Raw genomic sequence first — 15,863 nt, 5'->3', positions numbered from 1 at the left:
CGTGGTGGTGGTGGGGTGTGTCTGGGTGTCCCATCAGCCCCTCTCTCCCGGGATCAGGCTGCTGGGGCTCTAGTGCCAGCGCGGGGCAAAGCAGGGCCTTGGCCAATGGGGCGGGTACTCGTTGGGACAAGCGACAATGGTGTGGGCCTTGTGAGAAAAAGGGCCCACGGTGCTGGGCCAGCTGTTTGCCCCTGGGTAGCCCTGACGGCTCTGGGTGTGTGGGGCAAGAGGGGGCCTTGCAGGAGGGGCGGCGAGGGATCCAAAACAATTTTTCCGCGGCAAGGCGGAGGACCAGAGGGGATCCCAGAACGGCTGGCCCTGGGCCCTGATGCCTCAGAGCACACCCCGTCCTGAGCGGGCCCTATGTGTTGGAAGCTTGGGAGCTCCCGAGCCCGGGAAGGCCTGGAGCGTCTGCGAAAAGGGAGGCCGCCTGGTGTGCCTGGAGCTTGGGCAGGGAACTGAGGCCTGTGGCTCTCCCGCGCTGCAGCAGGGCGGCGCGTGGTCTGGCCACAGGCGATGGGGGTGGCTCTGGGAGGCCGGCGGAAGGCGCAGCGCGGCGGCCGGCGGTGCTGGGGCCTTGGGAAGAGCAGCCCGGCCGTGGGGGAGCGGCTCTGGGGTCCCGGATCTGAGGCCCGTGGCCCCGAGGTGGCGGTGACTCCTGCAGTCGAGCAGGCATGACTGGGACAGGCTCTTGTGGCAGCCAGGCGCCACTGCCGGCCTTTATGGCCACACCACCCTGAGCGCATGGGATCTTGACTGATCTTGGAAGCTAAGCAGAGGTGGGCCTTGCTAGTACTTGGGATGCGAGACCCCCTGGGAATACTGGGTGCTGAAGGCTTTTGGCTCCCCGCTCCCTCCCTCTTTCCCCCATTTGTCGCCATGCTTCCCAACTGCCCCTGACTCTACTCCAACTTTTCCATGGGCTGCTTTCCACCGGGGAAGGACATTGCCTTCGTCAGCCACCAGGAAAACCGTCCCTGTGCACTTGGATTTTCATTGCCACCGACTTCTTGTAAAATCCAGTCTCGGGGACACGAGAGAGACCCAGGTCTTGTGCCCTGTGAGCACGCTCGGCGTTATGGCTTCCGCCAGATGGACAGGCTCACTCTACAAATCTCGGAGCCTACCGCATCAAAAAGACAGAAAGGAGCAAACAAAAGAAGGACCCTACGAAACGCACCCCTAAAGTTACCAATCAATCCAAGAGTAAACACGTCTCAGGGCTCAGTTAGTCCTCTGGCTTGGACGGCCCTGCCCCCCTGTTCTGGCCCAGCCCAGGCACCCTCCACCCCACCCCGGCCTGCTGAAAGGGGCCCTGTCTACCAGAGCAGACTCTCCCTCTCCAAGGCTCTATCGCACTCGCTCTCCAGCTCCCTCACCCTCTCTCTTTCTCTTCTTCCCCCTCCACCTCTGGCTCTTCTGTCACCTTCTCTCCTCTCCCCACCCTCTCTGTCTCTATCTCTGTCTCTGTCTCACCCTTTGTTTCTATCTCTCCATCCCTCTCTCCCTTGCTGTCCTTCAAGCTGTCTTTGTGTGTGTGTCCATGCGTGTCCGTGTGCGTGTGCGCCAGCTCGCGTGCGCGCGCCCGTGTGTATATTTTTGTGGGGGTGGTGGGTTTGCTCATGCTGGTGGTGGGGTGTGTCTGGGTGTCCGTCAACCCCTCTTTCCCAGGATCAGGCTTCCGGGGCTGTAGTGCCAGCCAGGGACAAAGCAGTCCCTTCCTGCCCCATTGGCCACGGGCCGGGTCTTCCTCGGGACAAGCGACAATGGTGTAGGCGTTGTGAGAAAAAGGGCCTGCGGGGCTGGGCCGGCTGTTCGCCCCTGAGCAGCCCTGACTTCTCTGGGTGTGTGGGGCAAGAGGGGGCCTTGCAGGAGGGGCGGGGAGGAATCCAAAATAAATATTCCGCGGCAAGGTGGAGGACCAGAGGGGATCCCAGGACCATGAGCCCTGGGCCCTGATGCCTGGGAGCACAGCCCGTCCTGAGTAGGCCCCAAGTGTTGGAAGCTCCGGAGCTCGAGAGCCAGGGGAAGGCCTGTAGTGTCAGCTAAAGGGAGGCCTCCTGGAGAGTCCAGATCCCTGGCAGGGGATGGAGGCCTCTGGCGCCTCTGCGGTCCCGCGCATGGTCTGGCCGCCGGCGACAGCGGGACGCTCAGGGAGGCCGGCAGAAAGCGCAGCGCGGTGACTGGTGGTGCTTGGGCCTATAGAGGGGGAGAGCAGCCCGGCCGCGGGCAAGCAGCTCTGGGGTGCCTGATCCCAGCCTCGCGGCCTCGGGTTGGTGGTGACACCTGGAATCAGGCGGGCATAGCTGGACCGGGCTCTTGGACCAGCCAGGCGCCACTGCCATTGTCTACGGGGCCATACCACTCTGAACACGAGAGAAACCCAAGCCGCGGCCCGTGGGCACGCTCGGCGCCACTGCTCCTGCCACAGGGACGGCGCACTCGACAAATTTCAGAGCCCACAGCACCAAGAGGACAGGGAGGAGCCAGCAAAGGAATGACGCTACGAAACGCACCCCCAAAGCAACCAACCAATCCAAGTAAAAACACGTCTCAGGGCTCCCCTGGTTTTTCCGCGTGGGCGGCCCTGCCCCCCCTGTTCTAGCCCGGCCCAGGCGCCCTCCACCCTACCCTGGCCAAAGGGGCCCTTGTCTACCAGAGCAGAGCCTCCCTCTACAAGGCTCTGTAGCTCTCCCTCTCTAGCTCCCTCACCCTCTCCCTTTCTCTACTTCCCTCTCCACCTTGCTCGCGCTCTCGCGTGCTCTCTCTCTCTCTCTCTTCTCTCTCTGTCTCTCGCAATTTCCCTGGTCCCTCTCTGTCTCTCTCTCTGTCTCTGTTTCTCTCTCTCCTTCCGTTTCTATCTTTCCATCCCTCTGTCCCTTGCTCTTCTTCAAGCTGTCTGTGTCTTTGTGTGTCTGTGTGTGTGCTTGTGTTCCCGCGCGTGCGCCCGTGTGTGTCTGTGTGTTTGGGAATGGGTTTGCTAGTGATTGTGGTGGGGTGTGTCTGGCTGTCCCTCAGTACCTTTGTCCTGGGATCAGGCTGCCAACTCTATTGCCAGCGCCTGAGTGTCACAGTTGCCGTTATAGTCTCACACACTCAGGTGTGTATCTCGTTCATTTTCATGTAGACAACGAGAGCGAAACCACAGAGAAAAGAAACTTCCAGTGCATCACGGCCTGACGATGGATTCCTGTTTCCTGCAAAATGGGGAGTCTCCAATATAGCCGTTTGAAACTGGAAAGGAGAGCACTGACACGAAGCTGGTCTTCCACGCATCCCTGGAAGTTTCTGGGGCCCCACAGAGCTCGGGAAACAAACAGTCAACATGGTCACGCTTTCGGGGGATGGGGCAGAGACTTGAGCAACAGGCACCTCTGCAGAGGGCAAAGAAACGTGGAATCCAGAATCACGCTTTGTTGGCCTGAGTGTGACTCTGTGTGGATGTGACTATCCGCCTCGCGCTCTGTTGCAGGCTCAACGTGGGGATATGTCATCTGTGAACCATGTGGATGAAAAACAGACAACCACGTGAGTCTCGGCTCATGGCTCTCTGGGGAATTCACTCATTCCTTCCGAAACGGAATTCGTCTGAATCGCTCCGGGATGAAGTAACCCAGGCTGGCGATCCGGAGGGCCGCTGAGCGCCCCGCCGGCCAACGGGGCTGTGGGCCCAGCACTTAGCCCACACTGGGGACCCAGCATTTTCCCGGAGTGCTGGGTCCTGTTGGTTCTGGAGGCAGAAGACCGTTTTTCTCTCTGCCTTCCTTTATCTGTTTCTTGCTCCTTTTGTCCCTCGGTCCATCCTTCCCTCTGTTCTTCCCTCCCTCCCCCGTTTTTTTCCTCCCTTTCTGCCTCCCTCCCTCTTTCTCTCCCTTCCAGGGTCACTCAGTCCATCCATCTTTTCCTAGCTCCGTCCTTCCGTCCCACTCTGTCTCCATTCCTGTCCTCATCTCTGCCTGCCTTCCCTCTTGCCTGGAAAGGGCAGCACCTCGGTTTGCGCGAGGTCTCGGGTCTACATTTAGTTGCAAGGCGCTCCATGGTGCTGGCGAGGAGGCTGGCGGGACACGGATTGGCAAGTGATGGTGAGCGAAGAGGCAGAGGAGTCGAGCCACGGAAAGGAGAACTGGCCTGGCTTCTGCCCGGGCCCGGTGTTTCGCGGACTGCGGTCTCTGCCAACCCGACTGAAGAACGCGGGGAAAAAGGGATGAGAGCTCCGCCTGGGCTGGTTAGAAAACCTAGCCTGCTACCCGCAAACCCGCACGTGAGCAGTAGACAGCCCACCTCCCGGCACCTGGGCAGGCCCTGGGATCCCCGGGATGCTCAGGAAAGAATGACAGCCCTCCTCTGTGTGGAGTCTCTCGCTGGACCTGGAACTCAGGGATCCTAGACAGGTCAGCTGGAAGGGAAGACACGTCTCTCCATACCGAGTCAGAGGTTCACCGCGAAAGAGAGGCCGCCGCCCTGCCCCCACCCTGCCCCAACCCCGCGTCCTAAAGCTCCTCCAGCAGAGCCCGGTGTCCTTCCTGTCTGAGGAGTGGTTGCAGCGGAGCGGCCTCTTGCACGTCCTTCAGCTCCTCCAGTGGCGCCGGATCTAGGAAAGGTTGTGACTTTTGCTGAAACTCTGGGGTCGACAGGAACTCATCTAACAGCCTGGAGGTGAGTGCAGACGAGCGCCCCGGCTCCTGGAGCGCTTGGGAGGGCGCCTGGATGGCTTGCATCTGTGCTTGACGCGGAGGCCTCCGGGGTCGCGAGCTTCGGAGGTGAAGGTGCCCCGTCTTCGGGTTCCCACGCCGCCCCGGCGACCTGGGGCTCCAGCCCCACCACGGACTGCCCTGGGACGTGGCTGGCGCAAGCACACCTTGGCCCTGTGGCCCGGTTTGAGCGGGCCCTGGCTGTCCCACCGCGCAAGGGCCCGGCAGGCCGTCGCGCTGCTGGTCCCGGTCCTCCCGGCATTTGCTCAGGTGCGGAGGCCACCGAGGAGTCTGAGGGTGGGAGAGCGCCCCTTCCGGAGGAGCCAGGGCGGCGTAGGCAAAATCCCCGCCTGCCGGGGCAGGTTGGGAGATCCCTTCTGCCGGCGCGGCCTGGCTGGGCTGGAGCAGGGGCACGGCCCTTGCTCCCTGGCTCAAGAAAGCACCCTGTGGGAGAGTCCCAGGCGCGCAGGGCATGCGGGGTGCGGGGAGCCCCGTTCACCACGCCCCGGTGTGGGCGAAGGCGACCGACCAGGGAGCAGGGTGACACCCCCTGGGGGGCGCGGTGCACAGGCCGCCTGTGTGCGCGGGCGCCCTGCCACCCTGTCCCGGGTGCCTGTCCCTTCGATTCTGAAACCAGATGTGAATCCTGGACTCTGGGAGGCCCGTCTCTCTGGCCAGTTCTTCCCTGGTGGCGATGCCTGGAAAGCGATCCTTCTCAAAGGCTCGAACCGGCAGGGCGGTCTGGGATCCGGTGACATCGGTCCGCTTTCTCCTGTCTTCTTGCGGGCCGCGTCTCCAGGGCCAGGGCCGAGATTCCCGCCGGTGCTGCCTCAGCTGACGTGACCTCCCATTCTGAAACCAAATCTGGACCCTGGGCTCCGGAATGCCTATGGCCTGGGCCAGCCCTTCTCTGGTGGCGATGCCCAGGTATGGGTTCCGCTGAAAGCGGGCTCGCAGGGCCTCGCTTTGGCTCTGGGTCCAAGGGAGTCTCCTTCGCCGTCCTCGTCCTTGGGCTTCCGCGGGAGGGTGCTGTCCGAAGGTGTCGGGAGAGCCATCGCGGGGAGCCCCGGCCGGAATTTCACAGACGGACACGGGCAGAGAGAGGCCGGCGGGCTCCCGTGCACCTCAGCCGGCCTGTGCACTGCGCGCAGGTCCAGCCAGGAGGCCCTTAGAAAGACCTACCACCTCCACCCCGTTATTAACTTGCATGAGCTCTGGGGCCCAAGGTCCCGGGGTAGCCCGCCCTCTGAAGCCGAAAACCTCAGGGACCAGGGCCTTGTGGGGTGGGTGGGTGTAGGGCCAGATTGGAGGGGAAAGAGGGGCTTCGGGGGCTGGCTCTCTGAGGTTCTCCAGTAATTCTATGGAAACTGGAAGCAGCTGTCTTGACTCGCACAGTTTTCAGGCAGAAACCACCCTGAAGGGTGGAGTGCGGAACTGAACTTCCATGACAGTCTTGAGTTTTCCAGGCCCTCTCCGGGAAGGCGGCAATGCCTGTGTGTGTCGCCGTTGCCATAGTCTCACACACGAAGGGGTGTATCTCGTTCATTTTCATGTAGAAAACGAGAGCGAAACTACAGAGAAAAGAAACGTCCGGTGCATCACGGCCTGACCACGGATTCCTGTTTCCTGCAACAAGGGGAGTCTCCACTGTGGCCTGTTTGGAAACCGGAAAGGGGAGGGAAGTCACGATGCTGCTTTTCCACGCTTCGCTGGAGGTTTCTGTGTCCCCACAGAGCTCAGGAAACAGTCAACATGGTCACGCTTTCGGGGGCCGGAGACACGTGAGCAACAGGCCCCCCTTGCAGAGGGCAAAGGAACGTGGAACACGGAAACATGGTTCACTCTGCCTGAGTGTGACTGCTCTGTTGCAGACTCAGCATGGGGCTATGTCATCTGTGAACCATGTGGATGAAAAACGGACAATCACCCGAGTCTCTGCTCATTGCTCTCTGGGCAATTGGATCATTCCTTGGGAGGCGGAATTCGTCTGAATCGCTCTGGGATGAGGTGACCCAGGCTGGCGATCTGGAGGGCTGGTGAGCCCCCGCAGGCTGACGTGGCTGTCAGCCCAGCACTCAGCCTGCACTGGGCACCCAACATTTTCCCAGAGTGCAAGGTCCTGCTGGTCCTAGAGGCAGAAGACCGCTTTTCTCTCTGCCTTCCTCTCTCTGTCTCTTGCTCCCTTTCTCCTTCTGTCCTTCCCTTCCTCCCTCCTCCCTCCCTACCTCCCTTCCTCACCCTCTCCCCACTTTCTCCTTTCCAATGTCCCTCTGTCCATCTGTCCTTTTCTCGCTCCATTCCTCCCTTTCTCTCTATCTCTGTTCCTCTCCCCATCTCTATTTTTCAACATTGTATGACCCCATTGTGTGTATCTATGTGTTAACATTTTATTAGCAAAAAAATTCATTTTCATTAATATATGTACATTGTTATTTAGACACGTTATTTATGTATGTGCATTTGTTTAATAGACATAATTTATTTCAGAGTTATTCTACAGCATAGTGTAAGCGTAACTCATAAGCAGTGTCAACCCAAAAATTGTGTGACTCACATTACTGTGATTCTTTTCTATTGCAGTGGTCGAGAATAAAATCTCTATATCTCCAATTTATATCAGTCTATTACCATTGAATTGGCCCCATTTCCTGTAGTGATAGAACACTATTCCCGTACTATGACAAGAGCTGTGGGTGGTGGGGAGGTCAAGGATAGGATGACACAGAAGTGAAGATAAGACACTCTCTTTTTCACATCTTTATTAAATACAAATTCCATATGAAAGAAATTTAAGATTCCAAACAACATTAATGTTTATTTCATTACATAAAATGAAATTATAAAGCAACCAAACAAGTAATTAATACACTTAGATAATGAAAGATTGTATGATCTCAGTACAAAATACAAGCAGAATATACGTCAAATATAACAAAATACACTGTATTGTAGTATGCGATGAAATCTCCATATCCTGCAATATAGTACAATCAATTGAAATGTATAAAATACAATAAAATATAAATTTAGGATTTTAAAATGAAATAAAACATGAAGCAGTTCAATAAATAAGTACAATCATTTACCATTTAATATATCTTGACTTAAATTTTATGTAGAAATATTAAAAGTAAACAGCTTGCATAGTAATTTTACTATAATTATATCAAATGTAAAAATGTATAGACATTTTTTCACAGGGAGTGCTATTAATGGTTTGTGGATATTAGTACTCCATGGGTTCAGGCTGGAAGAGTGAGAGCCTACAACATTTTCTGGATTAAAAGAGAAGCAATTTCTTGGTAAGGGGGCCCATGCCTGTAATCCCAGCACGTTGGGAGGCGGAGGCTGGCGGAGCACCTGAGTTTGAGGCCAACCTGGCCAAAGTGACAAAACTCTCTACTAACAATACAAGAAAAAATAAATTAGCCAGGCATGGCAGTACATTCCTGTAGTCCCAGGAACTTGGGAGGCTGAGGCATGAGAATTGTTTGAACCCAGGAAGCAGAGCCTGCAGCGAGCTAAGATTTTGCCACTGCACTCCAGCCTGGGTAACATAGCAAGACTGTCTCAAAAAAAAAAAAGGATCATATAATTTTATATTTGCTTTTCTACAATCTAAAATGTGCAAATTCACGATTACATTCTAATATTTTTCTGATTATATAGAAATGCACGACTGTCATCAGACATCCAAAAGGCATCAAATGACTAACATAAATATAAAATTTGTCTTAGCCTTAGTGGTCTGCAAAATGCAGGGCTCACCATTCTGAGTATACCACTCAAGTTTCTTTCCTATGACTTCTTCAGGTTCTGTCATTTATTAACGCAGTGTGTCTAAAATTGTCGCTGCTGGTCATCTGGAAGAATCTGAGAAGAAGCAGGTCCTTGTTCTCATTCCCAGAGCTGCATCTCTGCTGAATAGGGTCAAGGTGCTCCCAGCTTAGCCTCATCTGATCCACTGACAGGTTCAGTTATCTCCTGCCCAGGGAAGGGCTGGGCTTCTCTCTCCAGGGCTGAATCCCCAGGACCAGGCAGTGTGGCTGGGACAAGCCAGCCCTCTGCAGGGAAGACATAAGCTGCCTGGGTGGCCATGGAATACAAGGTCTGCACCTGGGCACACAGAGGCCCCCGGAGCTGAGTGAGCAGTGTCAGCTGCTCACAGGTCAGTGGGGAATGGATCTGCTGTGTCCACACCTGGGCTAGGTCTTGATAAACAGCCTCTGACATAGCTCGCACCGAGGTCACCAAGCTTTTTCGAAGTGACGGTGTTTGGACTCCTAGGGGCCGAGAACTGTGCCGCTTGCTGTGCCGAGTGCGAGCCCTGGAACGTCCCCTATGGTAGGTATCACAGGTCTCCTGGATTTCACTGTTGTGCACAGCAGTGGAGGATCTTGATTTCTTTTTCAACATCAAGCTGCACTCCTCTTCTGGACGGTTCCCTGCAAAGAAAGCATGTGAGAGACTCACCAGAGCAGTCCCCACAGACCCTCATTTCCAGAACACCCTGTGCACCCAGGTGAACCCAACTTGTCTCTCCCATTCCTTCCTGACCATCTCAGCACTGGAATGAAGTGAGGCTGAACCTCTTGTGAGTCCCCAGATATTCTCAGAGTGCTAAGATCTCAAAAACTTACTCGTCAATAAGTAACTCCCTTTCCGCTCAAGACTCGTTTAAAAGTTTCCTGATTATTTGCCTTTTGGGGCAAACCAAAAACAAAAAAACCACCACCACCACCAACAACAAAAAACATCAAGACTCTACCTGCTCTGTCTTGGCAGCTGTTTTTGGAACTGATTTTTCTTTTCCTGCAGTTTTCCCGATATGAGCTGGACTCTGGTTCTGTGAACACAATGAGAGTTTGAGAAAGTGCCTCCAGCTGAACACCCTGAAATTCCTAGTCCATCCTGGACACACAGGAGCTGAGGTTGCCACTGAACCCCAGCTCTCTTCTGTTCTCCAGTGTCCAGGATCTGTATGGCCCTGGCTGCCAAGGAACTCCCAGTTTCCTTGCCAGGGGAGCCTGTGTTGCTGCCCTTGCCCTTCTCACCTTGAAAGAGTCAAATCTTACCTGATCCAGCAGTGCTGTTCCCGGCCTTCAGCTTGGTTTCCTCAGAATTCTCCTTGTTTGGATTGGGCTCTGATCCTGCTGCAAAAGAAAGTTAAGATGACTCACCTCTCCCTAAGCAGAGTCCCATAATCGATCTCTGATGCATGTTTGTGAATCAGTCTTTCATGGAAGCTCTTCAGCCAGTGTCACGAGTGAACACATTTCTCAAAGTCCCCTGAGGGCACTAAGCCATTTCTCATCCCCAATCTCAAAACAAAACCCTACCAAAGACACATAGCTCAGTGTCCCTGATTCCAACCCTCCTTCCAGCCTCCATAGGAGCAGCCCAAGGCCTTACCTTGCCTTTGTATGTGCTTCTCACTGGAATGGGAGAAGGTGGTCTTGCCTTTTCCTTTGAATGTTTTCTTCTCATCTGAGCCCTTTTCTGTAAAGGAGATCGGTTGGAAAGGGGGCTGGTCAGTGGGGCATCGGATGGAGGAGCAGTGGAGATCAGGGTCTTCATTTCCTTTTCCCATGTTGAAGCTCAAGTGAAAGGTGCACTCTCTCACACGTCCAAAGGCAGAGTGTGGGTTATTCTGATAGACCTGGCTTTTATACGTCCCTCACCTGGGCGTGGCTTACTCTGATTGGCCGAACAGTTTTCTCATTCCTGCCGCTTCTTAGAGCCTCCATCAGAATTTTCTTGCTGTAGTTCTACTGGGGACCTAGACACAGTTAAGGGAGACATTTTCAGGATCCTGTCATAGTGTCAAGAAAACAAAGAAACTGGAGCACAGGGATCAGAAGATCAGGGAATCATTTCTTCCGATTTCTGTCCCAGTTCCTACCTGGAAGTATTTATGATCTTGTTCACCTTTCAAGATGCACAATTAAACATGCCTATATTGACATACGTTATATATTTTGCACAGAAAGAGAATTTATTATACATGGTGTTAACATTGTATGCATAGATATTATAATTTCTTAAATGCTTGGAAACAACAAATGTCAAATTATGGTTGATTGTATTAGATCCACACATGATGAAATAAAAATGCAGAGAAAAAATAAATACCAAATGAAATGACCCTTCCTACCTTAAAAATGGGGAAGATAATTAGATCAAATGCAATAAAATTGAATTGATTAGGTTGAGCCAGTGCTAACCTAATCAGCTCCTGATTCCTGAGGTAGCAAAAAGTCTAGGTGGAAAAAGTTTCCCCCTTTCTCACCCTTCCTCAGTCATCCTGGGAGCGCCATTGTGTTCTGTGGAATTTATTCAGCCTCCCTAATAGAAATGGACTTGGTCTCAAACAGGTAACCCAACTGATCACAAGAAAAACAGCCTCGATTCTGAACATCAGCTCCGGTCTTCACACCGCAGACACCACCTGAATCCCGTCAAAGCCCACATTGTTTCTCAACAGCACCATATTCCAGGGCAGCCTCTCAAAATTGCCTCAGTGAGAAGGGACAAGGTGTGTGGAGCTCCAGGTTCAGACCAGCTGTCTCATCCCTTCCTACTGTGGCGAAGTCTGTCTCTGCTGGTCAGAACCCTCCAACTAGCATAGTCTATGTCCAAGCAAGTGTCCCCTAAAAGGACCTTCTTGTCTCCCCCTCTGCTGAGGAAAGCATGCAGGAATGAGACTTTCTATGTTAGGGAGTACTCAGCCTCCAGTCCCACATGACTTGATTGACTGATGAACTGATTCCTTGAGGAGGAGAAAGACACGGGGAAAAGACTGTGTTGGGTGAGTCTGTGTTTTCCCAGCTGTGCTGCCTGTGCAAATAGTGGAACCAAAAAAAAAAATAGTGGTAGACACACACTGCCTAGTGAAATTGTCTGAATGTAAATGGAACTTATCATAATATGATATCGTTATATATTATAACATTATGATATCATAAAATTTATTTTACATCTAAATAAATTTTGATATTTTATGATGTAACATATAAAATGTGGTCAGGTAATTTTATAAGAAAATTGAATTAAATTTTGTAACAACATTAACATATAAACTCAATAGAAAGTTGGGAAAATTGTCTGCTTTTGTGTAAATGACTGCTTTTTGGATAACTCTATAAAAGGTATGAAGAGGGGTCTGCTACTTACAGGCACGGTGGCTCATGCCTGTAATCCCAGCACTTTGGGAGGCCAAGGCGGGTGGATCACCTTAGGTCAGGAGTTCATGGCTAGCCTAGCCAACATAAGGAAACCCTATCTGTACTAAAAATTCAAAAAAAAAATTAACTGAATGTGGTGGCTCACGCCTGTAATCCCAGCTACTTAGGAGGCAGGAGGATTGCTTGAATCCAGGAGGCAGAGGTTTTGGTGAGCCAAGATCACGCCACTGCACTCCAGCTGGGCAACAGAGCAAAACTGTGTCTCAAAAAAAGAAAAAAAACTCAGGCTTATTTTTATCAAAATCTATATTTTAAATAACAATTCTAGGTGTTCCCTTTCAATAAAAATCGAAACCAAAACAAACAAAAAATTTCTAGGTAATTCCCATGAATATGAATAACTGTTAAATTGGGTACTTTTATTTTTAAGAGAGGGATTGTTTACATGGATGTGTTGATGTGTCAAACACGCACAGTTAAAATTGTACCTATTTTTGACAGATACTGACTCTAACCCTCTGGATGGACTGCAGTGGTGCAATCGCAGCTCACTGCAGCCTTGACCTCCCAGACTCCAGTGATCCTCCCAAGTCAGCTTCCCAAATAGCTGTGACTACAAGTGTGCACCACTACGCCCAACTAACTTTTAAAAAATTGTTGTAGAGATGAGGTCTCACTCTCTTGCCCCAGTGAGGTCTTGTTATGTTGCCTATATCTTACCTCAAAAAAAAAAAAGAAACTTATTAAAAGATAAAGTCTGAGTTAAAAATGGGTTCACATTAATGATTTTTAATTTGGTACTTCTATTGTTAAAAGAGGGATTGTTTATATGGGTGTGTTTATGTGTAAAAAGCTAACAAGGTCGAACCTTTATTTTTTTTTTTGAGACAGAGGCGCACTCTGTCACCCAGGCTGCTGTGTAGTGGCACAATCACAACTCCCTGTAGCCTCAAACTCGTAGAATCAAGAGATCCTGCTATGTCAACATCCCAAGTAGCTGGAACTACAGACATGCACCACTGATCCTGATTAATTTAAGAAAAATTTTAATAAAGATGTGGTCTCACTATGCTGCCCAGGCTGCTCTCAAACTCCTGACCTCAAATGATCCTCCTGCCTTGTCATTCCAAAGTGATGGGATTAAACAGGCTTAAGCCATTGTGCTCAGCCAAGAGTTTACCTTCAATGAGCACATATTTTATATCAGAAAAAATAATAATAAATAATAAAGTCTGTGTAAGAAATGAGTTGAAGTATAGATAATACAAAATTGACATGTCATTAGTTGTTCTTGAGCCTGGGTAACAGGCCTATTGTAGTGTTTCTTTTATTTTGTGTGTTTTAAATTTTCTGTAATAAAACATGTGTGATAATACAAAGTTGATCTACAATGTTAGCTCTTAAGATCTTAGTGACTTTGGGGGAGAAAAAAGAGAGAGAAAGTGGCTGCCAGGGCATCAGTGAAGCTGGTTCTATTTCCAGGTTACACATGTGTGTTCACTTTGTAATAATTCATTGAACTTTACATGATTTCTTTGTATACATCTTTCTGCATGAATGTTATACATATATAAAATTTAAATATTGCCTATCTGCACAAAATTTTCACTTCATATCTCAGAATAAGAGCACTGTTTTGTATTGTTTTAAAGTGGGACAGGTTTGCTCAGGGCATAATCAGATGGATATTAATATTCCAAGGTATTTACTTATGTCCTAACACTTTGGTGACCTTCTAGGTCTTCCCATGTTTACATCAATTTAGTAAGTAAGACAGTTTTAATTTTTTAGGGTATAGGTCAAGCACGGTGGATCATGCCTCCACTCTCAGCTCTTTGGGAGGCCAAGGCAGGAGGATCATTCGAGTCCAGTATTTTGAGTTTTTTTAGGATGCAATTATTATTCAGCAAAGTCCTCTCCCCACAGTGAGTTTCAGCAATGCAAGGGCGCCTAGTGCATACTATTCATTTGGTATGAGTAGAACTGGATTGATTCAGGAATAAAATGTGCAGCAGAGGTCAGTTCAGCAAAGAAAAGTAGGTAATGCAGGTAAGATCAGAAGACCACAACACAGCAGCAGCAAATCTTTCCATTTATTTCAGGAACCCATTTGCCACTAGTTCACCAGAAGGGCTGATTTAAACCAGTAGTTTGGGGACTTGGTTGTACCCCATAGTCACCCAGAGAGCTTTAAACAGCACTGTGGCTCAGGTCCCATTGCAAGGATTCTGAATTCATTCACCTATTGCCTTTTGAGTTTAGGTAGTTTTAAAAGCCTCCCTGGTGATTCCCGTGTGCACCCAGGGGGAACAACCCCTGGTTCGGGGTGAGAAATGCGTTTGATGCCCATGCATTCCATGTGTACAGCCGTGATTTGCCCCATGGCCACTCCTGAGTTTGGGGTCTTAGAAAATACACTTGTTCTGTTAAAAATCAAAAAACAACTTCAAAACACCCTCAGCTCTTTGGCTAAAATGCAGCAGGAGAAAATATCTTCTCAACAGATGTATCTGAATGGCACTTGCTTTCAGAGTAAACGGTGGTTTCAAGCACAATATAGCACTTTTTTCCCAAAGGCTTTCAAGGCCTTTTACTATCATATCCTTATGAATCACAGGAATAAAAAAGTCATAGTTATATAACTGTCAAATATTGTATTAGGAAAAATTTAAGGTCATATCTTCTATGCTCAGGTACCCTCATTAAAATCATTTAAGACCCATCTGCCCTGTGTGGTGGCTCACACCTGTAATTCCAGCACTTTGAAAGGCAGAGGCTGGAGGATCACTTGAGCTCAGGAGTCCAAGACCAGCGTGCTCAACATAGAAAAACCTCATCTCTGCCAAAAATACAAATATTATCTGGTTGTGGTAGTGTGCACATGTGGTCCCAGCTACTTGGGAGGCTGAGGTGGGAGAATCGCTGGAGCACAGAATGTCAAAGCTGCAGTGAGCCACTGCACCTCAGCCAGAATGACAGGGAAAGAGACCCTGTCTCAGAAATAAAAATAAATAAAGAGACCCATTCTTTCAGACACCCTCATTCTTCTACATAAAACAACATGGGGCTTTTGACTGAAATGTTTTAAGATGAACTGAAGATTCTCCCGTGATCAGGAGCAGTAGATGGGGGTTGCTTCCTTCGTGTTCTTTGAGTTGAAGCAAGGCAGAGGTCTGGAGACTCAAACTAGTAAATACTCAAACTGGTAAATATATCAATTACTTTCTTTTCATATGATGTATTAAGCTATTCTTGAATTGATATTTTAAAAAACTGAGACTGGGTTATTTATAAGAAAAGAGTTTGATTGGCTCATGGTTCTGCAGGCTGTACAGGAAGCACAGCACCAGCGTCTGCTTCTGGGAAGGCCTGGGGAACGTTACAATCATAGTGAAAGAGAAGCAGGCATCTCACATGGTAGAACAGGAAAGATGGGGGAGGGATGTACCACACTTCTAAACAACCAGATCTCTCGAGTACTCACTATCACAAGGAAGGCACAGAGCCATGAGGGACTCACCCGGTGATTCAACCACCTCATCCCCAGGCCCCACCTGCCACATTGGGGATTAAAATTCAATATGAGATTTGGAGGGGACATCTAAACCACATCACGTGACCATCAGAAAAACAGATGAAGAATTCATGGTTTCTGCTGTCCAGAAACTTTTCATCTAGAGCAAACGGATTAATGGCTGAATTCAGCATCCTGTGGTCTGAAGGGAAATGGATTAATGGCTGAATTCAGCATCCTGTGGTTGGAAGGGAAATGGATTAATGGCTGAATTCAGCATCCTGTGGTTGGAAGGGAAATGGATTAATGGCTGAGTTCAAAATCCTGTAGTCAGAAGGGAAATGGATTAATGGTTGAATTCAGCATCCTGTATTCGGAAGGGAAATGGATTAATGGCTGAATTCAGCATCCTGAGGTCAGAAGGGAAACGGATTAATGGCTGAATCCAGCATCCTGTGGTTGGAAGGGAGAAGG

General features: G+C 50.2%; 1 protein-coding gene and 1 pseudogene across 2 annotated transcripts; both read right to left on the bottom strand.

Moving 5' to 3' along the window:
• Positions 1-4,490: 4,490 nt before the first annotated feature.
• Positions 4,491-5,746, bottom strand: LOC115834060 (annotated as a pseudogene).
• A 1,687-nt stretch (positions 5,747-7,433) lies between these two features.
• On the bottom strand, positions 7,434-10,328 carry LOC115834061 (protein FRG2-like-2). 2 transcript variants are annotated; one of them, XM_030808845.1, is made up of 4 exons: positions 10,104-10,328; positions 9,767-9,841; positions 9,460-9,537; positions 7,434-9,136 (listed from the first exon to the last, which is right to left on the bottom strand). In XM_030808845.1, the coding sequence occupies exons 1-4, from the start codon at positions 10,279-10,281 to the stop codon at positions 8,622-8,624; spliced, it is 846 nt and encodes a 281-aa protein (XP_030664705.1). In that variant the 5' UTR covers positions 10,282-10,328; the 3' UTR covers positions 7,434-8,621. The 2 variants fall into 2 exon arrangements, with proteins under 2 accessions (XP_030664705.1, XP_030664704.1); XM_030808844.1 differs by having other exon boundaries at positions 7,436-9,136; positions 9,767-9,844; positions 10,104-10,325.
• Between the last annotated feature and the right edge of the window lie 5,535 nt (positions 10,329-15,863).

The sequence above is a fragment of the Nomascus leucogenys genome, unplaced genomic scaffold, assembly GCF_006542625.1.
Source record: "Nomascus leucogenys isolate Asia unplaced genomic scaffold, Asia_NLE_v1 000948F_67060_qpd_obj, whole genome shotgun sequence".
NCBI classification, from domain to species: domain Eukaryota; kingdom Metazoa; phylum Chordata; class Mammalia; order Primates; family Hylobatidae; genus Nomascus; species Nomascus leucogenys.
The sequence above is the reverse complement of the archived record's forward strand: the minus strand, read 5'-3'. Positions and strand labels throughout refer to the sequence as shown.

What these genes read in the sequence shown, in the direction of transcription:
- LOC115834061 (XM_030808844.1), bottom strand. Translation starts at nt 10,281, where the DNA reads ATGGGAAAAGGAAATGAAGACCCTGATCTCCACTGCTCCTCCATCCGA. An exon ending in GAAGCACATACAAAGGCAAG is followed by an intron (nt 9,845 to 10,103) that starts GTAAGGCCTTGG and finishes TTTCTTTTGCAG; the next exon opens with CAGGATCAGAGCCCAATCCA. An exon ending in GAACAGCACTGCTGGATCAG is followed by an intron (nt 9,538 to 9,766) that starts GTAAGATTTGAC and finishes TTGTGTTCACAG; the next exon opens with AACCAGAGTCCAGCTCATAT.